We start from the raw sequence: 26,044 nt of genomic DNA, 5'->3' as shown, positions 1-26,044 counted from the left end.
AAGGATATTATTAAACTAGAAAGAGTGCAGAAAAGATTTACTGGGATGCTACCGGGACTTGATGGTTTGACTTATAGGGAGAGGTTGGATAGGCTGAGACTTTTTTCCCTGGAGAGTAGGAGGTTAAGGGGTGATCTTATAGAAGTCTATAAAATAATGAGGGGCATAGATAAGGTAGCTGGTCAAAATCTTTTCCCAAAGGTAGGGGAGTCTATAACGAGGGGGCATAGATTTAAGGTGAGAAGGGAGAGATACAAAAGGGTCCAGAGGGGCAATTTTTTCACTCAAAGGGTGGTGAGTGTCTGGAACGAGCTGCCAGAGGCAGTAGTAGAGGCGGGTACAATTTTGTCTTTTAAAAAGCATTTGGACAGTTACATGGGTAGGATGGGTATAGAGGGATATGGGCCAGGTGCAGGCAATTGGGACTAGCTTAGTGGTATAAACTGGGCGACATGGACATGTTGGGCCGAAGGGCCTGTTTCCATGTTGTAAACTTCTATGATTCTATAATCACCTCCCCTTGACATTCAATGGCATTACCATCGCCGAATCCCCCACCATCAACATCCTGGGGGTCACCATTGACCAGAAACTTAACTGGACCAGCCATATAAATACTGTGGCTACAAGAGAAGGTCAGAGGCTGGGTATTCTGCAGCGAGTGACTCATCTCCTGACTCCCCAAAGCCTTTCCACCATCTACAAGGCACAAGTCAGGAGTATGATGGAATACTCTCCACTTGCCTGTATGAGTGCAGCTCCAACAACAGTCAAGAAGCAAGACACCATCCAGGACAAAGCAGCCCGCTTGATTCATCCACCACCCTAAACATTCACTCCCTTCACCACTGGCGCACCGTGGCTGCAGTGTGTACCATCCACAGGATGCACTGCACCAACTCGCCAAGGCTTCTTCGACAGCACTTCCCAAACCCACGACCTCTCCCACCTAGAAGGACAAGGGCAGCAGGCACATGGGAACAACACCACCTGCACGTTCCCCTCCAAGTCACACACCATCCCGACTTGGAAATATATCGCCGTTCCTTCATCGTCGCTGGGTCAAAATCCTGGAACTCCCTTCCTAACAGCACTGTGGGAGAACCTTCACCACACGGACTGCAGTGGTTCAAGAAGGCGGCTCACCACCACCTTCTCAAGGGCAATTAGGGATGGGCAAGAAATGTTGCATTGCCAGCAACGCTCACATCCCATAAATGAATGAAAAACACATTCCAGCACCCACGCACACTCCAACGCGCACACTGTCAATCACTCACATGCACTAATTTTGTATCTCTGGTTTGAGTACAACCATTAAAACAATTGTGCCAGGTGAAGATGAATTTCATTGTAATAATGTTATTAAATTTAATCCAATCATACACCAAGATGTATTTCCTTACATCTGAAAAGTATTCTAACATTTAATGAAAATGTCATATTCTGAACAGGATCGATCGCTGTTAATCATTGAACCCCAAATTGGGTTAATTCACTCCTGAGAAACATTTCAGAATGATACTTCCCTCAATTATGTTTCTAGGATGCCCACATTGCACCACTCTGTTCAGTGTCATGTGTGGCTGGACAGTGCAGCTAATAAAATAAATGACCTGGAAGGGCAGTGAGCACAGACTTATTATCACATCCCGTTATTCACAAACTCTGCCCATTCTGCGCATTTAACAGGGAGATTGCTTCGCTCTTTTATAACTGAAATGTTTGAACAAAATTCATTTATTTTGGCAAACCTTTCTCTTAAACCAAGATTGCACATAAATTCTCAGGTTGGAAAAATCATTCTGGCTACTGAGGATGTTCCTTCTCATAAGACTGTGAACAGAGTCTGCACCACAGATCCTCCCCAATTTATGTTGACTTCTGAAAGAGGCAAGTAACTGCAGGAAAATGCCTGAGATTCTCCATCAAATTCTTCTGATGGCGGTGGAGCAAGGTTCTGGGCTTTGGAACTAATATCACAATCTCCATTATGCACCCCCAATAGTCGTTACTTCAGAGATCACAACCATGACTTCGTACTGCCCCAGACAGACGATCCTTGGCATCTGGACTCCTATTTTTCATCTATGTGAGGGTGGAACATGCTCCACTTTCTCCTGTCCTTTGGTTCCTGCTACATCGATGTCTAACTGCTCCCCATTGATGCCCAGCCAATGCCCTGCCCGATGCCCAGCCAATGCCCAGCCCGATGCCCTGCCCGATGCCCAGCCAATGCCCCACCCGATGCCCAGCTTTTTCCTTGTGGTTACTCACCTCACTCAGATGATGAAATAAATTGCAGAGTCCCTGACGATGCAGATGATACACCGTTTTCTGGCAGGAGTGGGGGAGGGAGGTGCAGAAAGCTGCTCCTGAATCTGGTAAAACAATCCCAGAAGCAGAGACTTCCAGCTACTGGATTCAAGTCTGTCACAAATGAGCCTCAATAATTAGTTAGAATCTTTCATTTAAACTAGTGTCGGTCTGGGGGTATCGTCACCGATATACTTGCTGGTCTGCTGGTATCAGCAGAGGTATTGGGGTCTGTAATTGCCCCCGGAGAGGGTGCTTCCTACACAAAGTATTTGTGATATGCCCAGAGGGCTGCAGAGGGGATGGCGGATTGAAAGAACAGGTGATGTTACAGGGAAATGCTCCTACTAGGTTGACAATCACAAGACTCAGTTCTAAGGGAATGAGACAGGTGCTCTATGAGGATGGACCATGCAAAGCTCCACACCGACCGGGCGTCTCCATCTGCAACTCAGACTTCACTCATCACTGACCGCGTGGCAATCAGCACATCAGGTGTCGAAGGGAAGAAGCAGGAGGGGTGTTCATGTACCTTCTGAGAATGCACCTGGACGATTCTGAAAAGAGAAGGGTTCAGACTGAAACTGTGCCCGAGATCTCACAGCAAAAACACACAGGTATGAACAGATCCACAGGGGAACCAAGTCTACATCCAGCTCATGTACTCCTGGACTGTGTACTTATCTATTCATGCACTGGTATATTTGCGTGTTCATGTACTGGTGTATTCCTGTATTGGTGTACTCATCTAATCAGCATTCAACCTCACCTCAGTGAGTCCCTGACATTTCGATTCAGAGATATTAACAGCTGTCACCATGGAAACGCAGGACTCTCCATTACAGACAGGATCAGTGCATGCATTAGTCAGGAGGTGAGTACTTGGGGTCAGATGGGAGGTGAGTGTATGGGATTAAAGTCTTTATAGTGACGGCCACACAAAGCAGGCCTCTGGTTGTCACAATCCTGACCAGCTCAGCACCAATCGTAACCTCACAGAGTCTGCACCTCTTCAGAGCCTCAGTGAGAAAAATATATTTTACTGGACAAAGCAATTAAAAAACATTTGCTTTTGAAGTTGCTAATGTTTCAGGAACTGGAGGATAGCTGAGATAATTGACTCACTGGAGATAAATAATATTTAATTCTTCCAGTTTGGTTTGTTCCCATCCTCATTCTCACTTCCTGAAGGCCCCGAGGGTCATCGAGCTGGATTTTCTGCAGTCCCCTCTCGTCTCTCCTTGCACAGCCCCGTGTGTGGAGGGAGGGCACGTGGGCAATGAGGCTGCTCTTGGCCGACACTGTGCAGTTTTCATTTGGGTCACGACCTCTTACCTGAACAACACTTAACTTTTCTAGTGGACTTTCCACACACGGCAAGGCCATCATCACACAGACCGGCTTAGGCACGCTCCGCACCTTCTTACACAAGGGATTTGGGCTCTTAAAATTATGGACAACACAGCATACCTGCAAGAAGTTATTGGAGAGTGTTAAGATTTAGACTTTGTTTCCGACGAAATCTCAAGTACTATGTAAGTAAGAAACAGCCGTTCTGAACCTTCTCCTGGAGAATTATTAGAGCACTTCAACAGTGAGTAACCCTCACCCTGCTGAGTAATAACTCTGTACAGTTACACAGTAAGCAATCCTTACCCTGCTGAGTAATCATAGAATCATATAGAGGTTACAGCACGGAAGGAGGCCATTCGGCCCATCAAGTCCACGCCGGTTCTATGCAAGAGCAATCCAGCTAGTCCCACTCCCCACCCTATCCTGATAGTCCTGTAAATTTTTTCTTTTCAAGTATTTATCCAGTTCCCTATTGAATCTGCCTCCACCACCCCTCAGGCAGTGCATTCCAGATTCTAACCACTCACTGCGTAAAAAAGTTTTTCCTCATGTCACTTTGGTTCTTTTGCCAATCACCTTAAACCTGTGTCCTCTGGTTCTTGACCCTTCCGCCAATGGGAACAGTTTCTCTCTATCTACTCTGTCTAGACCCTTCATGATTTTGAATACCTCTATCAAATCTCCTTACAACCGTCTCTGTTCCAAGGAGAACAACTCCAGCATCTCCGGTCTATCCACGTAACTAAAGTCCCTCATCCCTGGAATCATTTTAGTAAATCTCTTCTGCACCCTCTCCAAGGCCTTCACATCTTTCCTAAAGTGCGGTGCCCAGAACTGGACACAATACTCCAGTTGTAGCCGAACCAGTATTTTATAAAGGTCCAGCATGACTTCCATACTTTTGTACTCTCTGCCTCTATTTATAAAGCCCAGGATCCCGTATGCCTTTTTAACTGCTTTCTCAACCTGCCCTGCCACCTTCAATGATTTGTGCACATATACCCCCAGATTTCTCTGTCCCTGTACCCCTTTTAGAATTGTGCCCTCTAGTTTATATTGCCTCTCCTCGTTCTTCCTACTGAAATGTATCACTTCGCATTTTTCTGCGTTAAATTTCATCTGCCACATGTCCGCCCATGCCACTAGCCTGGCTATATCCACTTGAAGTCTATCACTATCCTCCTCACTGTTTACTACCCTTCCAAGTTTTGTGTTATCTGCAAATTTTGAAATTGTGCCCTGTACACCCAAGTCCAAGTCATTAATATATATCAAGAAAAGCAGTGGTCCCATCACCGACCCCTGGGGAACACCAGTGTACACCTCCCTCCAGTCCAAAAAACAACCGTTCACCATGACTCTCTGTTTCCTGTCACTTAGCCAATTCTGTATCCATGTTGCTACTGCTCCCTTTATTCCATGGGCCGCAATCTTGATAAGCCTACTGTGCGGCACTTTATCAAACGCCTTTTGAAAGTCCGTATACACCACATCAACTGCATTGCCCTCATCTACCCTCTCTGTTACCTCATCAAAAAACTCTATCAGGTTAGTTACATACAATTTGCCTTTAACAAATCCGTGCAGCTTTCCCTAATCAATCCACACTCATCCAAGTTATTCTATCCCGGATTATCATTTCTAAAAGTTTCCTCACCAATGAGGTTAAACTGACTGGCCTGTAGTTTCTGGGTTTATCTTTACATCCTTTTTTGAACAAGGGTGTAACATCTGAAATTCTCCAGTCCTCTGGTACCACCCGCTATCTACGGATGTTTGGAAGATTATGGGCAGTGCCTCCACAATTTCCACCCTTACTTCCCTCAACACCCCATCCGGGCTGGGTGACTTATCTATTTTAAGTACAGCTAGTACCACTTCTTTATCAATTTTTAGCCCATCCAGTATCTCAACTATATCTTCCTTTACTGAGACTCTGGCAGCATCTTCTCCCTTGGTAAAGACAGATGTGAAGTACTCATTTAGTACCTCAGCCATCCCCTCTGCCTCCATGAGTAGATCTCCTTTATAGTCCCTAATTGGCCCCACCCCTCCACTTACTACCTGTTTACATGCCTTTTGGATTCCCTTTTATGTTGGCTACCAGTCTATTCTCATACTCTCTCTTTGCCCCTCTTATTTCCTTTTTTACTTTCCCTCTGAACTTTCTATATTCTGCCTGGTTCTCACTTGTATTATCAACCTGACATCTGTCATATGCCCCTTTTTTACATAACTCTGTACAGTTACACAGTGAGAAATCCTTACCCTGCTCAATAAACAGCAACTTGTTTCAAATACACCACAAGTTACAAATCTCTGAGCAATGCAGTAGATGTATTTGAGATTTCTGTGGAACTAAGAATTGTTGTTAATGTCTTAGCCCTGCAGCCTGAACATGTTTACATTTAAACGTAGCCTTTTCTTTAAGTTATTTACTGATCATGAGGGATTTCCAAGTCTATTCATCACATCAGCGAAAAGGACTCAGAATCTGCTCTGAGCAAGTCTGAAATCTCTGGACCCAGAGACTGTTAGCTAAACAATGTGATTTTAACTGAATCCTCGGAAAAACCAACTAATTTGAATTGGGTCCGTTTTGGGGGTTTCCCAGTCAATGTGGGGCTGCATCTGTACTGTCCGAGCCCTATTCCTTTCTTTACAGGATCCCTGCCTGCTGCCACTCACCAGAAAAACAGCGATGGCTCCACCCGTGAGGAATCCCACCAGGACATCCGACCAGTGGTTACGATACTCGGAGACTCGCACCACTCCGGTTAGAAAGGTCAGGCACAGGAGTGCCAGGCAGAGTACGGGCTTAGTGAGCCGCGTCCCCTTGGCACGGAACATGATTGTAACATACATCTGGGAATAAAAACAAGCATCACTCACACATCAAGGTCTATAAATCAGACACAAAGAGCAAGCAATAAAACGAGTACCTCAAAATCTTCAACACAATCTTCATCTCCGCCCGTCTCAACTCATCTGCTACTGAAGCCCTCATCCATGCCTTTGTTACCTCTAGACTCAACTATTCCAATGCTGTCCTGGCCGGCCTCTCATTTTCCACCCTCCATAAAGTTGAGCTCATCCAAAATTCATCCTAACTCGCAATATGTCCCATTCTCCCATCACCCCCTGTGCTCACTGACCTACATAGCTACTGGTCCAGGAACATCTCGATTTTAAAATTCTCATCCTTGTTTTCAAATCCCTCTGTGGCCTCGCCCCTCCCTATCTCTGTAACCTCCTCCAACCCCACAACCCTCCGAGATCTCTACGCTCCTCTTATTCTTGCCTCTTGCGCATCCCTGATTTTAATGCTCCACCATTGGTGGCCATGTTTTCAGTTGCCTAGGCCATAAGCTCTGAAATTCCTTCCCTAAACCTCTCTGCTTCTCTCTCCTCCTTTAAGACGCTCCTTAAAACCTATCACCTGTCCTAATATCTCCTTATGTGACTTGGTGTCAAATTTTGTTTGATAATCGCTCCTGTGAAGCACCTTGAGATGTTTTACTACGTTAAAGGAACTATATAAATGCAAGTTGTACAAGTATCTGCAACTTACATTTGGGTCATTCAAAGCTACAAACAGGGAGGCAGCAGTAGCTGATCCAGTCGGAATCAGTGACGATAGACTGATCGCATTGGTTTGACTGTATCAGACACACACAGACCCATTGCCTCGGGTACAGTCACAGTCTGACTGTACCTCTCACACACGCTGAGTCCCACTGCCTCCGACACAGCCCCTCCTTCACCACGTAGCACATCCCTTCTCCAGCTCCTGAATTTCCTCTTTTCCCCCCACTGACAGGATTTTCTGCTCCTCTGATTTTCCCGTGGCCTGCTTGGAGTTTGGGCCTGAATGTCACTGTGCTGTGGGACTTGAGGTATCAGAGTCTGCTGCTTGCTCTAATAGTCACGACATGGGATCGCACTGTGCACTCGAGCATGTGGCATCTCTGACACAAGAAATTATCTAACGCTGAGATGCTCAAACCCATCCTGTAGGGTCAGAATTGCAGGGTCCAAGACGTGTCCACTTGTACGTTCATGGTCACTGCTATTCTGAGAATGACTTAAATGCATAAAAATTTGTTACTTTGCCCGAGTGCTGAGTGATTCACTTACCACGGTGTACATGGCTGCGTACATACTGAGCGCAGCATCTTTGCATGGGAAGGCTCGCCGAGCACTGGACACAAGGTGAGGGCTCCCTGTACACAGCTCCTGTGTGTTGATGAACTGCGAGGACACCCTGCAGCCCAGAGCCGTGTAGTTCGGGCGACAGACAGTCAGGAAATGTGGGGTCGGACTTCCCATCACCACCTGCCCCACATTCACAAATATGTCAGTTGCAAAAAGACCAAACGTATAAACCCCTGGAAAAGAAAGATCAGCTCAGAACCAAAAGGAAAATGTAGATGGAATTAGGGCAATTCTCACAACAGCCGCCCGATCTTTACTCCAAAATTTCCTTATTTTCTCCTCAGTTTCTGTGTTCGTCCTGCAGCGGGTCTGAGATCAGCCCCCACTCCCCCCAGGCTCAGGCCCTCCCTCCCTCCAGGCTTGGGCCTCCCTTCCCTCCCTCCCTCTTTCCCCCAGGCTCAGGCCCTCCCTCCCCCAGGCTCAGGCCCTCCCTCCCCCAGGCTCAGGCCCTCCCTCCCCCAGGCTCAGGCCCTCCCTCCCCCAGGCTCAGGCCCTCCCTCCCCCAGGCTCAGGCCCTCCCTCCCCCAGGCTCAGGCCCTCCCTCCCCCAGGCTCAGGCCCTCCCTCCCCCAGGCTCAGGCCCTCCCTCCCCCAGGCTCAGGCCCTCCCTCCCCCAGGCTCAGGCCCCCACTTCCTCACTAAAGTGACTAACTACAGGTTATAATTTCAAACTAAAGAGCAGCATCACCTTCAAATTACTCTCCCTATCTCACACCATCCTTCATCAATGCTGGATCGGTATCCTGGAATTCCCGACCTAACAACATTGCAGGTGACCCTTCGCCACACGGACTGCAGGGGCTGAGGGAGCACGCCCGCCACCTTCTCAGGGTAATTCAAGATGGGCAATAAATTGGGCCTCGTCAGCATCACCCACATCACAAGAACCAATTAAAAATCCTCTAAACTAAATTGCCAAATATTGGTCTATAAGGCTAAACTCAAAGAGCCAGTTATAATGCTAAATTAAAGTGACTGACATAGGTTATAAGACAGCTCTGTGTCATTGTTTAATGCTCACTCTCACCACTTCTTTCCTCCCAGAGGATGAGAACATTAAAAGTCAGTGTCCAAATGAGGATAAATTTAAAATAAGAACAATGAAAAAGGAACGACGAGTTTGATTGTATCAGTTGCAGTTTCTCTTCCCCTTCCTCAGCCCCTGGGTCATATTTCTGGAGCTTCTCCTCTACCTTTGTTCCAACAAAACATGGGTCTCACTCTCAACACTGATATAGAGACCAGAGTGGAACGGATGTGGCTGTGTCTGTACAGAGGGTGAAGGAGGGAAACACAATGAAATCAGGAGGAGCTTCAAAGGTTTCCCTCTCTATAGATTCCCGTCTCGTCTATAACCAGTGAGTTACACATGCAATCAAAACTTGACAAAAACTGAAGTCAGACGGACCCATAAACCTGATGACTCGTCGCAGCAGAGGGCTGAGCGAGCAGCAATCCGCAGTCACAATCGTTCTCTCCTGACGTACAAACTCTGCTTGAAAGACAAACGCAGACAACTCGCCCAAAACAATCTGTAAAACAAAAGGTGAAAGACATTTTTTTTCACCCAAATTAAAAAAAAGCTCTTTTAAGAGGATTACCCAATCTTCTGGTCTTTCTTCCAGCTCACTTCTAAATCAAATTCTGTTCAGTTAGAGCTGTGTCATGGTTAGCATTTGTGCAAAATCAGACACATTAAAACCTGCATACACATCAGGCAAAAGGGACAATCCACCTACATCTGGTGCTATACATCTCAGGTATGCCTCAGCAACAGCTCCTGTAAATGTACCATATACATTAGACAAAAGGGAACGATTCATTTCCATTCTGTACCATAAGGATGGCTGTTTGTCAGTGTTAGCAATTATAAGTATTGAATATATTTGCGATTAGCCAGTTAAAACAACACCCTACAGCAGCAGGGGAGCTGCTTTTAAGAGTGACAAGAGCAAATTGGCCTGAGAGAAATATCTTGGGCTGTCCAATCAGTAGCAGAGGAAACAGCCTGAGATAATTACGACATACAGAGTAAAGCTCCCTCTACACTGACCCCTCAAACATGGCCAGGGCAGGTACAGCGCGGGTTTGATACAGAGTAAATCTCCCTCTACACTGACCCGTCAAACACTCCCAGGGCAGGTAGAGCACGGGTTAGATGCAGAGTAAAGCTCCCTCGACACTGTCCCATCAAACACACCCTTCACATGGCCAGTATCAGTATCTCTGGTCCCCTCACACGGCCAGTATCTGTAAATCTGGTCCCCTCATATGATCGGGGCACGGGAGGAGAGTCCGGGAGGTGAACGCAGTGTAAAAGGAGAGTCCCGTGAGCGGGAAGAGAGTCCGAGAGGTGAACACAGTGTAAATCTAAGGCAAGTCATGGCAGCAAAGCTCGCACCCGTGATATGCTCCTCCTGCACTATGTGGGATGTCATGGACACAACAGGTGTCCCTGGCGACCATGTGTGCAGGAAGTGTGCCCAGCTTCAGCTACTGGCTAACCGCATTTCGGAGCTGCGGGTGGATTCACTGTGAAGCATCCGCGATGCTGAGATTATCGTGGATAGCACATTCAGTGAGGTGGTCACACCGCAGGTAAAGATAACGCAGGCAGAAAGGAAATGGGTGACCGCCAGGCAGAGTAAAAGGACTAGGCAGGTAGAGCAGGAGTCCCCTGGGGCCATCTCCCTCTCAAACAGATATACTGCTTTGGATACTGTTGGGGGAGATGGCTTATCAGGGGAAAGCAGCAACAGCCAAGTTTGTGGCACTGTGGGTGGCTCTGCTGCACAGGTGGGGAGGAATAAGAGTGGCAGGGCTTTATTGATAGGGGATTCAATTGTAAGGGGAACAGATCGGCATTTCTGCGGCCGCAAACGTGACTCCAGGATGGTATGTTGCTTCCCTGGTACTAGGGTCAAGGATGTCACGGAGCGGCTGCAGGGCATTCTGGAGGGGGAGGGTGAACAGCCAGTAGTCGTGGTCCATATCGTACCAAGGACATAGGTAAAAAAATGGATGAGGTCCTGCAAGGTGAATTTAAGGAGTTAGGAGATAAATCAAAAAGCAGGACCTCAAAGGTAGTGATCTCAGGATTACTACCAGTGCCACGTGCTACTGAGTACAGGAACAGGAGAATAGACCAGGGATGGTGTAGGAGGGAGGGATTTAGATTCCTGGGACATTGGGACCGGTTCTGGGGAAGGTGGGACCTGTACAAGCGGGATGGGTTACACCCGAGCAGGACCGGGACCGATGTCCTCATGGGGGTGTTTGCTAGTGCTGTTGGGGAAGGTTTAAACTAGAATGGCAGGGGGATGGGAACCTGAGCAGGGAGACAGAGGAGGGGGAAACAAGGATAGAAACAAAAGACAGAAAGGGAAGAAGCAATAGTGGAAGGCAGAGAAAACAAGAGCAAGAAACAAATAGGGCCATAGTGCAAAATAAAACTAAGATGACTAGCAATCTTAAAAAGACAAGTCTAAAGGCATTGTGTCTTAATGCGCGGAGCATTCGCAATAAGCTAGATGAATTAACAGCGCAGATAGATATTAACGGTTATGATATAGTTACGATTGTGGAGACATGGCTGCAGGGTGACCAAGGATGGGAACTGAACATCCAGGGGTATTCAATATTTAGGAAGGACAGGCCAAAAGGGAAAGGAGGTGGGGTAGCGTTGTTAGTAAAGGAGGAAATCAATGCAATAGTGAGGAAGGATATTGGCTCGGAAAATCACGATGTGGAATCTGTATGGGTGGAGCTAAGAAACACCAAGGGGCAGAAAACGTTGGTGGGGGTTGTCTATAGGCCCCAAACAGTAGTGGAGATGTAGGGGAGGGCAATAAACAGGAAATTAGACACGCATGCAAGAAGGGTACAACTTTAATCATGGGTGTCTTTAATCTACATATAGATTGGTCAAACCAAATTAGCAATAATACTGTGGGGGAGGAATTCCTGGAGTGTGTACGTGATGGTTTTCTGGACCAATATGTTAAGGAACCAACTAGAGAACAGGCGATCCTAGACTGGGTATTGTGCAATGAGATGGGATTAATTAACAATCTTGTTGTGCGGGGTCCTTTAGGGAAGAGCGACCATAACATGATAGAATTCCTCATTAAGATGGAGAGTGAAGTAGTTGAATCCGAAACTAGGGTCCTGAATCTAAATAAAGGAAATTACGAAACTATGAGGTGCGAGTTGGCTATGATAGATTGGGGAACTTTACTAAAAGGGATGACGGTGGATAGGCAATGGCTAATATTTAAAGAACATGTGCAGGAATTACAACAATTATTCATTCCTGTCTGGCGCAAAAATAAAACAGGAAAGGTGGCTCAACCGTGGCTTACAAAATAAATTAGGGATAGTATTAGATCCAAAGAGGAGGCATATAAAATTGCCAGAAAAAGCAGAAAGCCTGAGGATTGGGAGCAGTTCAGAATTCAGCAAAGGAGAACAAAGAGATTGATTAAGAGGGGAAAAATAGAGTATGAGAGTAAACTAGCAGGGAACATAAAAACTGACTGTAAAAGCTTCTATAAATATGTCAAGAGAAAAAGATTAGTGAAGACAAATGTAGGTCCCTTACAGTCAGAAATGGGGGAAATTATAATGGGGAACAAAGAAATGGCAGAACAATTAAACACATACTTTGGTTCTGTCTTCACAAAGGAGGACACAAATAACCTCCCAGAAATGTTAGGGAACCAAGGGTCTAGTGAGAGGCAGGAACTGAAGGAAACCAGTATTAGTAAAAAAAATAGTGCTAGGGAAATTAATGGGGCTAAAGGCTGACAAATCCCCAGGGCCTGATAATCTACATCCCAGAGTACTAAAGGATGTGGCCCTGGAAATAGTGGATGCATTGGTGATCATCTTCCAAAATTCTATAGACTCTGGAACAGTTCCTACGGATTGGAGGGTGGCAAATGTAACCCCACTATTTATAAAAAAGGAGGGAGAGAAAAAACAGGGAACTGCAGACCAGTTAGCCTAACATCAGTAGTGGGGAAAATGCTAGAGTCTGTTATAAAAGACGTGATAACAGAACACTTGGAAGGCATTAACAGGATTGGACAAAGTCAGCATGGGTTTATGAAAGGGAAATCATGCTTAACAAATCTACTAGAGTTTTTTGAGAATGTAACTAGTAGAATAGATAGGGGAGAACCAGTGGATGTGGTGTCCTTGGATTTTCAGAAGGCTTTTGATAAGGTCCCACACAAGAGGTTGGTGTGATAAATTAAAGCACATGGGATTGGGGGGAATATACTGGCATGGATTGAGAATTGGTTGACAGACAGGAAACAGAGAGTAGGAATAAATGGGTCTTTTTCCGGGTGGCAGGCAGTGACTAGTGGGGTACCGCAGGGATCAGTGCTTGGGCCCCAGCTATTCACAATATATATCAATGATTTGGATGCGGGAACTAAATGTAACATTTCCAAGTTTGCAGACAACATAAAGCTGGGGTGGAATGTGAGCTGTGAGGAGGATGCAAAGAGGCTCCAATGTGATTTAGACAAGTTGGGTGAGTGGGCAAGAACATGGCAGATACAGTATAATGTGGATAAATGTGAGGTTATCCACTTTGGTTGTAAAAACAGAAAAGGAAGATTATCTGATTTTTTTTTATTCATTCATGGGATGTGGACATCGCTGGCGAGGCCAGCATTTATTGCCCACCCCTAATTGCCCTTGAGAAGGTGGTGGTGAGCCACCTTCTTGAACCGCTGCAGTCCGTGTGGTGAAGGTTCTCCCACAGTGCTGTTAGGGAGGGAGTTCCAGGATTTTGACCCAGCGACGATGAAGGAACGGCGATATATTTCCAAGTCAGGATGGTGCGTGACTTGGAGGGGAACGTGTACGTGGTGTTGTTCCCATGTACCTGCTGCTCTTGTCCTTCTAGGTGGTAGAGGTCGTGGGTTTGGGAGGTGCTGTTGAAGAAGCCTTGGCGAGTTGCTGCAGTGCATCCTGTGGATGGTACACACTGCAGCCACAGTGTGCCAGTGGTGAAGGGAGTGAATGTTTAGGGTGGTGGATGGGGTGCCAATCAAGCGGGCTGTTTTGTCCTGGATGGTTTCGAGCTTCTTGAGTGTTGTTGGAGCTGCACTCATCCAGGCAAGTGGAGAGTATTCCATCACACTCCTGACTTGTGCCTTGTAGATGGTGGAAAGGCTTTGGGGAGTCAGGAGGTGAGTCACTCGCTGCAGAATACCCAGCCTCTGACCTGCTCTTGTAGACACAGTATTTATATGGCTGGTCCAATTAAGTTTCTGGTCAATGGTGACCCCCAAGATGTTGATGGTGGGGGATTTGGTGATGGTAATGCCGTTGAATGTCAAGGGGAGGTGGTTAGACCCTCTCTTGTTGGAGATGGTCATTGCCTGGCACTTGTCTGGCGCAAATGTTACTTGCCACCTATGAGCCCAAGCCTGGATGTTGTCCAGGTCTTGCTGTATGTGGGCTTGGACTGCTTCATTATCTGAGGGGTTACGAATGGAACTGAACACTGTGCAATCATCAGCGAACATCCCCATTTCTGACCTTATGATGGAGGGAAGGTCATTGATGAAGCAGCTAAAGATGTTTGGGCCTATCTGGTGATAGATTGGGAAAAGGGGAGGTGCAACGAGACCGTGTCCTTGTACACCAGTCGCTGAAAGCGAGCATTCAGGTGCAGCAAGCAGTTAGGAAGGCGAATGGTATGTTGGCCTTCATTGCAAGAGGATTTGAGTACAGGAGCAGGGATGTCTTACTGCAGTTATACAGGGCCTTGGTGAGGCCACATCTGGAGTACTGTGAGCAGTTTTGGTCTCCTTATCTGAGGAAGGATATCCTTGCCATGGAGGGAGTGCAACGAAGGTTTATCAGACTGATTCCTGGGATGGCAGGACTGACGTATGAGGAGAGATTGGGTCGGCTAGGCCAATATTCACTAGAGTTTAGAAGAATGAGAGGTGATCTCATCAAAACATATAAAATTCTAACAGGACTAGACAGACTAGATGCAGGGAGGATGTTCCCGATGGCTGGGGAGTCCAGAACCAGGGGTCACAGTCTCAGGATACGGGGTATGCCATTTAGAACAGAGATGAGGAGAAATTTCATCACTCAGAGGGTGGTGAACCTGTGGAATTTTCTACCACAGAAGGCAGTGGAGGCCAAGTCATTAGATGTATTCAAGAAGGAGATAGATATATTTCTTAGTGCTAAAGGGATCAAGGGAACCGAGTACTGAGTTAGACGATCAGCCATGTATCTGTCAGTCTGGTCCCCTCACGCGGTCAGTGTCTGTAAGTCTGGTCCCCTCACGCGGTCAGTGTCTGTAAGTCTGGTCCCCTCACAAGGTCAGTGTCTGTAAGTCTGGTCCCCTCACACGGTCAGTGTCTAAGTCTGGTCCCCTCAGACGGTCAGTGTCTGTAAGTCTGGTCCCCTCAGACGGTCAGTGTCTGTAAGTCTGGTCCCCTCACACGGTCAGTATCTGTAACTAAAGTGCCCTCATATCATCGGGCTCATTTTCTGCTCCATTAAGAAATTGAGGTCCTTTTCCCAATAAAAGACTAAAATAAAACCCACACAGTGCTGAATTCTTGCTCAGCTGCAGCGTCCCCTGACTAAAGCAAAATATGATCTGGGTGTGGGCAACAAATTTGTTTATCAAATTGATTCTTACCGTTGCCATGGGAACAGCAGATGCCAAGGAATGCAGAAGGACAGGTGGCAGTAAGCTGGTCTCCTCAGGTCCTGGGTACGGTTTCATGTAGGTGTTGTCGAAACAGAAAAAGCCTTGGTTGTGCACAGTGAATGTGTCGGTGTATTCGAAGTAATAAGCGACAAGCACCGTCCCAACCATAATAATCAGCTGAAAATACAACAAAGTCTGAGAGAGTGAGGGGAGCAGCGAGAGCAAAGCAGAGAAAGACAGAGAGAAAGGGAAATTGTAAGGAAGAGAGAGAAACAGTGAGAGAGCGAAACAGAGGTAGAAAGGAATAGAGTCAAAAACAGAGATACAGACAGACATTTAAATAACAGAGCAAGGAGGAGGGGAGCCAGACACGGGGGGCGGGAGGGGAGCCAGACACGGGGGGCGGGAGGGGAGCCAGACACGGGGGGCGGGAGGGGAGCCAGACACGGGGGGCGGGAGGGGAGCCAGACACGGGGGGCGGGAGGGGAGCCAGACACGGGGGGCGGGAGGGGAGCCAGACACGGGGGGCGGGAGGGGAGCCAGACACGGGGGGCGGGAGGGGAGCCAGACACGGGGGGCGGGAGGGGAGCCAGACACGGGGGGCGGGAGGGGAGCCAGACACGGGGGGCGGGAGGGGAGCCAGACACGGGGGGCGGGAGGGGAGCCAGACACGGGGGGCGGGAGGGGAGCCAGACACGGGGGGCGGGAGGGGAGCCAGACACGGGGGGCGGGAGGGGAGCCAGACACGGGGGGCGGGAGGGGAGCCAGACACGGGGGGCGGGAGGGGAGCCAGACACGGGGGGCGGGAGGGGAGCCAGACACGGGGGGCGGGAGGGGAGCCAGACACGGGGGGCGGGAGGGGAGCCAGACACGGGGGGCGGGAGGGGAGCCAGACACGGGGGGCGGGAGGGGAGCCAGACACGGGGGGCGGGAGGGGAGCCAGACACGGGGGGCGGGAGGGGAGCCAGACACGGGGGGCGGGAGGGGAGCCAGACACGGGGGGCGGGAGGGGAGCCAGACACGGGGGGCGGGAGGGGAGCCAGACACGGGGGGCGGGAGGGGAGCCAGACACGGGGGGCGGGAGGGGAGCCAGACACGGGGGGCGGGAGGGGAGCCAGACACGGGGGGCGGGAGGGGAGCCAGACACGGGGGGCGGGAGGGGAGCCAGACAGAATGTGTGTGCAATGTAGTTCTGAGACCGCGGGATGAATGATTTTCTCTTCTGAAACGTACCTCAATACACACGAAACAGGGAATGATAGAATCGCTCCTACGCACGTCATCTTCCTCACGGGTCATTTTCCACTCTCACACCACAGGCTCCTCCTCACCTGAAAGAGATTGGCAATATATCCCTGAGCCACTGAAACAACGGAAAGTGTAGAAAAGACAATGATTTCGGATGATCAGTGAACTGGAAGCATAGAGCATGCTCCTTTCATCGAGGGTACAGAAGAGAGCATTGTGAATGATTGAGGGAAAAGAGGCATTAGATTATGAGTGATTATGGAAATTGGGCATGTTCTCACTAGAAGAGGAGGTTGAGAGGTGATGAGGTTAAGGGACGAGATAATGTCGACCACGACAAGCCGTTCCACCTTGTCCAGAACAATAGAACGAGAGGACACGGCCTGCGCTTGAAGGGAGGCAAATTCAAATCTAATCTGAGGACACTGGCCCTGATTTTAACTCCCCTCGCTTGATGGAAACCAGGGGTGGGGGCAGTTAAAATGAGGGCAGCGACTTATTCCCTCTGATCCCACTCTCTTCCCATCATGTTCCGATGTTAACTTGCTCTTTTGAGCAGGCGAGTGGGCACCCCTGTCCTATGCTGATGGGGTCTTGTTTCAATATGCAGATTGTGACCCAATGATGTCATTGGGACCCGATCTGCTATTTGAGTTGCAGGCCTGAATTGGGGAACAGTGTGAGGAGCTGGATTGTGGGCCCAGAGGCCAGAGCAGGTAAGTGCTCCTCTGAGCCCCATAAGGGTCTCCCCGAGCATGGGCTCCTCCCCACCAATCCCATTGGTGCCCAAGCGTGGCCTACTGCCAACCGAGCTCCCGCTCCGGCCCACTGGCCAGGTAGTGGATCCTGCCGGGAATCAGAAAAAATATATGGAAAGGTGTGTTCAGCCTCCACGTCCCCAGGTTCAAGCCCCAGATTCATGCCCGTACTCCCCGGGTTCGCGCCCCATATGCACTGTACCCACCCCTCCCCCCTTCAAAGTTGGGGCCATTATTTCAATGAGCAAGTGGTTAATCCATGGAATGGACTCCCAAGGGAGATGGTGGGTGCCATTAGTATTGATTCATTCAAATGCAAAAGCATTTGGTCACCTGTCCTAATATCTCTATGTGACTCGGTGTGAAATTTAGTTTGATAATCGCTCCTGTGAAGCACCGTGAGACGTTTTACTACATTAAAGGCGCAAAATAAATGCAAGTTGTTGCTGAGCTACATCCAGTCAGGTATCTGGAATGAAACATTTTCAGAGATATGAAATTCAGTACAAAATGTAAATAAAAATGCCAATCCCACCTGAACCCCTCCCCCATTCGAAGTTCTAACCATGAGGAAGAATTCATCTTTTATTTTCAATTTTCACTCATTTATTCAACACAACGCCTTCGAGCCCAGAGCCCCCCTTGGAAGCTGAATAAGGGAAGACATCAGCAAGAAAGCCGGTTTCATCCCTTCACATTTCACATCACCTGCTGAATCCAAGTTCTTTGTTCGAATCTCTGCGCAGCAAATAAAAGAAATCCTTAACCAGACGGCAGAATCCCGCCCGCCCACTCACCTTCAATCCTCAGCCATTTTCTATTTCTTCTCCCAGTCACCGCTCCGTTTAAAAATCTCCAGCCGAGCGGATCCCGCACTGTCCGGAACAGCAGAGCATTTAAACCCCAAGCACAGAATTTATATCAACCGCAAATCCCCAAATCACAGAGGGACAGAGCGGGACATCAACAGTCCAGGCACGTCTGAGACAGAGCACGGGGCACAATCAGCATCGGCAAAAAGACAGGAATAATACTAACAGCAATACTACCTACACATGAATAATACTAATACTAACAGCAATACTACCTACACATGAATAATACTAATACTAACAGCAATACTACCTACACATGAATAATACTAATACTAACAGCAATACTACCTACACATGAATAATACTAATACTAACACAGCAATACTACCTACACATGAATAATACTAATACTAACACAGCAATACTACCTACACATGAATAATACTAATACTAACACAGCAATACTACCTACACATGAATAATACTAATACTAACAGCAATACTACCTACACATGAATAATACTAATACTAACACAGCAATACTACCTACACATGAATAATACTAATACTAACAGCAATACTACCTACACATGAATAATACTAATACTAACACAGCAATACTACCTACACATGAATAATACTAATACTAACAGCAATACTACCTACACATGAATAATACTAATACTAACACAGCAATACTACCTACACATGAATAATACTAATACTATGTAGTAAACAGTGAGGAGGATAGTAACAGACTTCAGGAGGACATAGACAGACTGGTGAAATGGGCAGACACATGACAGATGAAATTTAATGCAGAGAAGTGTGAAGTGATTCATTTTGGTAGGAAGAATGAGGAGAGGCAATATAAACTAAATGGTACAATTTTAAAGGGGCTGCAGAAACAGAGAGACCTAGGGGTGTATGTACACATATCTTTCAACTTGGCAGGAAAAGTTGAGAAAGCTGCTAAAAAGGCATACAGCATTCTTGGCTTTATAAATAGAGGCATTGAACAAAAGCAAGAAAGTTATGCTAAACATTTATAAAATACTGTTTAGGCCCCAGCTGGAGTATTGTAGCCAATTCTGGGCACCACACATTTAGGAAGGATGTCAAGACCTTAGAGAGGGTGCAGAGGAGATTTACTAAAGTGGCACCAGGGATGAAAGATTTCAGTTACGTGGAGAGACTGGAGAAACTGCAGTTGTACTCTTTAGATCAGAGAAGGTTAAGGGGAGATTGAATGGAGGTGTTCAAAATTATGAAGGGTTTTGATGGAGTGAATAAGGAGAAATTGTTTCCAGTGGCAGAAGGGGCAGTAACCAGAGGACACAAATTTAAGGTAATTGGCAAAAGAACCAGAGGTGACATGAGGAAAAAAATTTTTACGCAGCGAGTTGTTATGATTTGGAATGCACTGCCTGAAAGGGCAGTGGAAGCAGATTCAATAGTAACTTTCAAAAGGGAATTGGATAAATACTTGAAGGGGAAAATTTGCAGGACTATGGGGAAAGAGCAGGGGAATGGGACTAATTGGACATGAACATATGAAATTGACAGGTACAAAAAGGCCAGCTGGTCCATCAAGCCTGTCCCACAGCAGGCTGGCCAGTCCATCATGGCCAACACTTCTTCCCACCCCTCCACCTCCCACCATTTCTCCCCGCAACCATGTAATCTCCTGGGAGAGGGAAAAAAAAACCAGGGTTAATAAGAGCAAAAATAATCTAGAAAATTCCTCTCTGATCCCACAGGTGATCGATTCACGTTCAGGAGATCACATGGACCAAGTGTTATCTGTAAAGACACATACCTTCTATATGATATGATCTCTGCCCCAGCCAGGAACTGGTCCAGCCCCCTCCTGAAGGCAGAGAGTCAGCACCCACCACTCCAACCAGCAATGTATTCCAGAAGCTCACTTCTCTCTGGGAAAAGAAGAACCGCCCAACACCTAGTCTATTCCTACTCTTCCATAGTTTAAACTCGTATTCCCTGGTCCTCACTTAAACTGGAATATTCTATCGATAGGAACGTTATCCAGCCCTGTAATTATTTTATAGACCTCTATCAGATCACCTCTAAGTCTACGCTGCTCTAAAGTAAATAGACCAAGATCCTTGAGCCTCTGAGTAGCTGAGGTTCTTTCAGCTAGGAATCATTCTCATAGCTCTCCTCTGGACCTTTTCCAAGGCCACTATATCACCCAACATGTGGGGGGACCAAAACTGGGCACAGTACTCTAGATGAGTTCTGACCAGTGACCTGTAAAGTGTCAAAATGGTGTCCTTTGATTTATACTGAATGGTTCTATTAATACAACCCAATACCCTGTTAGCTTTAGCTACAATTTCTTTACATTGGTCATAAACCTTTAGTGATCTGTACAGAATAACACAGATCTTTTTCTCTCTCAACCTCTCAGTATTGTTTCCTGTAAATGATGTGTATTCTGTGTTGGCCCTACCAACATACATGACACTACATTTATCTAAATTTTGGTGTCATCTGCAAACTTACTAACCATACTCCCAACACTACTGTCCTGGTCATTAATAGAGACCGTGAAGAGTAGCAGAGCTAGGACCAATTCCTGGGGGACACCATGAGTAACATGTCTCCTGGCTGAACCACATCCATTAACTACAACATTTCGGCTGCGAGATTTGAGCCAATTCCTTATCTAGCATTTCAAATTTCTACTGATAGTACAAGATTCTATTTTATGAAGTAACTTAGTATGAGGTACCTTATCAATGGCTTTCTGAAAGTCCAGATAGACAACGTCGACCAGATTTCCCTCATCCACTTTGTCAAAAAACCATCAAATTTGTTCAGCACGACCTATTTTCATAAGCCGTGTTGTGTATTTCTAATGGCCCCTTCCCTTTCGCAGTGATAATAAAGGGCATCTCTTACAGTCCCTTCTAACATCTTCCCAATAATGGATGTCAGGCTGATAGCCAGGGAACTACAGGCCTCTGATTTGTCCCGTTTTGAAAATAGGAACTACACGAGCTAGCTGCCAGTCCAAGAGAACTATCCCTGACTCTAATGAACTATTGAAGATACGGGCAAGGGGTTCACAGAGCATCTGTCCCATCTCTTTAATCACCCTTGGATGGATATTATCTGGACTTGGAACCCTATCAATTTTGAGCTTTCCTAATTATCCAAGATGACATTACTATCTATTTTAATATTAATAATCCTATCAATACTGAGCACCCCTTATCTGGAACATAAGCATCATCTGAGGGAATGGGGAAGTGGGTCTAATTGTGTGGATCTAAGTGGCTCTTTCAAAGAGCCGGCACATGCATGATGGGCTGAATGACCTCCTTACTGATGCAAAATAGACATTTAGCAGCTCTGCCATAACCTGAGAATCTGTTTGAATCTGCCTTATAATATCCTTTAGTGGCCCTATATGGTCCTTAATGGTCTTCTGATCTGGCTGAAAAAGTTTTTGCTATTACAATCACAATTATGCACCATCTTTTTTTCCAGAGATCTCTTGGCTAATCTTATTATTGTTTTTGTCTCCCTTAATTGCATGTGATATTTTTCCATCCCTCCTAAAAACCTTACCTTGCGCTGAAAAATTTTCCAATTGTCTATAAAAGTAAGTCTCTCCCTCTTACATAGGCCCTTGAGCCATAGATTGAGTCTGCTGTTCCTTTCTGCAGAATCCCATGGCACTGAAAGAAGGCCAGAGATGACTACCTTTACTCTCTTGTCCTTAAGTGCATGAACCAACTTCCTCTGGTTGTCCTGCAAGAAAAAGGATTTTTTATCCATCACATCATGTCTCACGAATTTGATTGAGTTTTTTGAAGGGGTAACCAAGAAGATAGATGAGGGCTGTGCAGTAGACGTGGTCTACATGGATTTCAGCAAAGCATTTGACAAGGTACCGCATGGTAGGTTGTTACATAAGGTTAAATCTCATGGGATCCAAGGTGAGGTAGCCAATTGGATACAAAATTGGCTTGACGACAGAAGACAGAGGGTGGTTGTCGAGGGTTGTTTTTCAAACTGGATGCCTGTGTCCAGCGGTGTGCCTCAGGGATCGGTGCTGGGTCCGCTGTTATTTGTTATTTATATTAATGATTTGGATGAGAATTTAGGAGGCATGGTTAGTAAGTTTGCAGATGACACCAAGATTGGTGGCATTGTGGACAGTGAAGAAGGTTATCTAGGATTGCAACGGGATCTTGATAAATTGGGCCAGTGGGCCGATGAATGGCAGATGGAGTTTAATTTAGATAAATGTGAGGTGATGCATTTTGGTAGATTGAATCGGGCCAGGACCTACTCCGTTAATGGTAGGGCGTTGGGGAGAGTTATAGAACAAAGAGATCTAGGAGTACAGATTCATAGCTCCTTGAAAGTGGAGTCACAGGTGGATAGGGTGGTGAAGAAGGCATTCAGCATGCTTGGTTTCATTGGTCAGAACATTGAATGCAGGAGTTGGGATGTCTTGTTGAAGTTGTACAGGGCATTGGTGAGGCCACACTTGGAATACTGTGTACAGTTCTGGTCACCCTATTATAGAAAGGATATTATTAAACTAGAAAGAGTGCAGAAAAGATTTACTAGGATGCTACCGGGACTTGATGGTTTGACTTACAGGGAGAGGTTAGACAGACTGGGACTTTATTCCCTGGAGAGTAGGAGGTTAAGGGGTGATCTTATAGAAGTCTATAAAATAATGAGGGGCATAGATAAGGTAGATAGTCAAAATCTTTTCCCAAAGGTAGGGGAGTCTATAACGAGGGGGCACAGATTTAAGGTGAGAGGGGAGAGATACAAAAGGATCCAGAGGGGCAATTTTTTCACTCAAAGGGTGGTGAGTGTCTGGAACGAGCTGCCAGAGGCAGTAGTAGAGGCGGGTACAATTTTGTCTTTTAAAAAGCATTTGGACAGTTACATGGGGAAGATGGGTATCGAGGGATATGGGCCAAGTGCAGGCAATTGGGACTAGCTTAGTGGTATAAACTGGGCGACATGGACATGTTGGGCCGAAGGGCCTGTTTCCATGTTGTAACTTCTATGATTCTATGATTCTATGATCATTTGTTCCCACATGCAATGCCACTATGGTCCCATCTTCCTCACCTTTCATGAGGTCATCCACTCTGTCATGAAGATCATTAACTTTGGCTCCTGAGAAACAGAAAACTGCCTGGGACAAAGCCTTACTTCTGCACAGTGTGGTGTCGGTGTGCTTGACAATGGACTCTCCGATGACTAGAGTCCTCAGTCTTACCTTCTCTTTGGGCTGTGCTGACGGGTGTGGCTACATTGCTGTTGTCTTCTGTATAGGAATCTATCTCTTCCTGTGGAAGAGCGGCAAGCCTGTTCTCAGAGGCAAAATTACAATCTAGAGTACAGAAAGAAGTGGAGTCATGTAGAGGAACAGACTTACCAATTATCTAATTGAAGAAGTCATCAAAATCCACCAGGTATTTCAGGTCCACTACTTGTTGTTTCAAGTTGCAGAGCTCCTGCTTAAAAGACTCAATCTCTACACATTTAAAGCAGGTGAAGGAAACATAGTGCTTAATATCAACACCCTTCCTTCCCAAACTTACCTTAAATGTGTACATATTACACATCTCTCCTCTAGGCACAGCTCTGGAGGTGGCCATGATATTTTGAAGTTACCTGTGGGTGGGGAAAAAGAGGCAAAAACTCACAGTACAGAAAACTGCAAGGGTGTAAGCAGATGAAAGAGTAAAGGTGAATGAAACTCTCTTGTTCCCAAATTCTTCTGTTCCCAACTCCCTTGTTCTCCCTTAAACTGGAATAAATTACTGACAAACAAAGAAATAGAACACAGTCGGAAACAATAGAGTCCAGGAGAAATATATCCCACTAAAAAGCAAGAACAAACACACCATGGATGAATAAAGAAATAAAGGCAAAATTGAAACTAAAGAAAAAGGCAAACACTGAGTACAGAGACAATAAAGGAGGATGACAAAAAAGAATATGAAACAGTTAGGAAAGAAGTTTAAAAAAACACAATTAGGAAGGCAAAAAGAAACTACGAAATTAAATTATCAAGGAATATAAAAAGAAATAATAAAGTATTCTACAGACACATAAATAACAAAAGAAAAATCAGGATAGGGATAGGGATAGGGCCACTAAGGATGCACACAATGGATAATGACAACGAAATGGCAAAATTTATCAGGGAGACTAGCAAGGTGGGTATGACATTAGAAGAACAGGTCAAAAAAGATATAAAGACATTTAAGATAGAAAGGGGGGAGGTAACTGATAAACGAATCAAACTTAGAGAGGATAAACCCCCTGGTCCGGATGGATTGCATCCACGCATATTAAAAGTTAGGGAAGAGATAGCAGAGGCACTATTACATATATATAAAAATTCATTAGAAAAGGGAATAGTGCCAGAGGACTGGCGGACAGCTAATGTGATTCCTATGTTTAAAAAGGGAGATAGAACCAGTCCAGGGAACTCTAGACCAATTAGCTTAACGTCGGTGGTAGATAATGGAATCCTTACTCAAAGATATAATAGAAAAACATCCAGAAACTAAAAATATAATAAAGAACAGTCAATATGAATTTCAAAAGGGAAGGTCATGCTTGACCAACCTTATTGAATTCTTTGAAAAAGTAACAGAAAGGGTAGATAAGGGTAACATAGTAGATGTAATCTATTTGGATTTTCAAAAGGCCTTTGATAAGGTACCGCATTGTAGACTCATGACTAAGGTCAGAGCATGTGGAGCCAGGGGATAAGTCGCAGAATGGATAGCAAGCTGGCTACAAAACAAAACAGAGAGTTAAAGGTAGTTACTCAGACTGGCAAAAGGTTCCACAAGGATCAGTGCTGGGACCACCATTGTTTACCATTTAAATAAACAATTGGATTCAAGAATTGAAATACAATTTCAAAATTTGCAGACGGCATCAAATCAGGGGGGTATAGTTAATACTGAGGAGGACTGCAACAAAATACAGGAAGACATTAATAAACTTGCAGAATGGACATGAGGTTGGCAAATGAATTTCAATATCGAGATGTGTGAAGTATTACATTTTGGTAGGAAGAATAAGGGGGCCACATACTACTTGGAAAATAAGAGTTTAAATAGGATACAGGAGCAGAGGGATCTGGGGGTACAGATATACAAATCAAAAAGTAGCGACGCTGGTTAATAAGGCCATTAAGAAAATAAACAAAGCACTGGGGTTTATTTCTAGAGGGATGGAATTGAAAAGCAGGGAAGTTATGTTAAACTTGTATAGAACCTTGGTTAGACCACACTTGGAGTACTGTGAACAATTCTGGTCTCCATATTATAAAAAGGATATGGAGGCATTGGAGAAGGTGCAAAAAAGATTTACTAGGATGATACCGGAACTGAGAGGTTATACCTATCAGGAAAGATTGAACAGGCTGGGGCTCTTTTCTCTAGAAAGGAGAAGACTGAGGGGTGACCTGTTAGAAGTCTTTAAGATCATGAAAGGGTTTGATAGGGTAGATGTAGAGAAGATGGTTCTACTTGCAGGGGAGACCAGAACTAGAGGCCATAAATATAAGATTGTCACCAATAAATCCAGTAGGGAATTCAGGAGAAACTTCTTTACCCA

General features: G+C 46.0%; 1 protein-coding gene across 4 annotated transcripts; it reads right to left on the bottom strand.

Annotated features, from left to right (window-relative positions):
* Positions 1–1,346: 1,346 nt before the first annotated feature.
* On the bottom strand, positions 1,347–22,345 carry plppr2a (phospholipid phosphatase related 2a). 4 transcript variants are annotated; one of them, XM_067972876.1, is made up of 8 exons: positions 18,386–22,344; positions 16,816–16,913; positions 15,571–15,759; positions 9,292–9,415; positions 7,807–8,057; positions 6,358–6,534; positions 3,652–3,786; positions 1,347–2,873 (listed from the first exon to the last, which is right to left on the bottom strand). In XM_067972876.1, the coding sequence occupies exons 2-8, from the start codon at positions 16,879–16,881 to the stop codon at positions 2,841–2,843; spliced, it is 975 nt and encodes a 324-aa protein (XP_067828977.1). In that variant the 5' UTR covers positions 16,882–16,913; positions 18,386–22,344; the 3' UTR covers positions 1,347–2,840. The 4 variants fall into 4 exon arrangements, with proteins under 4 accessions (XP_067828977.1, XP_067828975.1, XP_067828976.1 ...); XM_067972874.1 differs by having other exon boundaries at positions 3,668–3,786; positions 18,386–22,341; XM_067972875.1 differs by lacking the exon at positions 18,386–22,344 and adding an exon at positions 18,124–18,330 and having other exon boundaries at positions 3,668–3,786.
* Positions 22,346–26,044: the final 3,699 nt, after the last annotated feature.

The sequence above is a fragment of the Heptranchias perlo genome, chromosome 37, assembly GCF_035084215.1.
Source record: "Heptranchias perlo isolate sHepPer1 chromosome 37, sHepPer1.hap1, whole genome shotgun sequence".
Classification (NCBI taxonomy): Eukaryota; Metazoa; Chordata; class Chondrichthyes; order Hexanchiformes; family Hexanchidae; genus Heptranchias; species Heptranchias perlo.
This window is presented reverse-complemented; position numbering and strand designations above follow the sequence as displayed.

Coding starts and splice junctions, on each gene's coding strand:
- plppr2a (XM_067972874.1), bottom strand. CDS start 16,881: ATGACCCGTGAGGAAGATGACGTGCGTAGGAGCGATTCTATCATTCCC. Junction 15,760..16,815: donor CCTGTTTCGTGTGTATTGAG/GTACGTTTCAGA, acceptor TTGTATTTTCAG/CTGATTATTATGGTTGGGAC. Junction 3,787..6,357: donor GAGCCATCGCTGTTTTTCTG/GTGAGTGGCAGC, acceptor AACTTCTTGCAG/GTATGCTGTGTTGTCCATAA.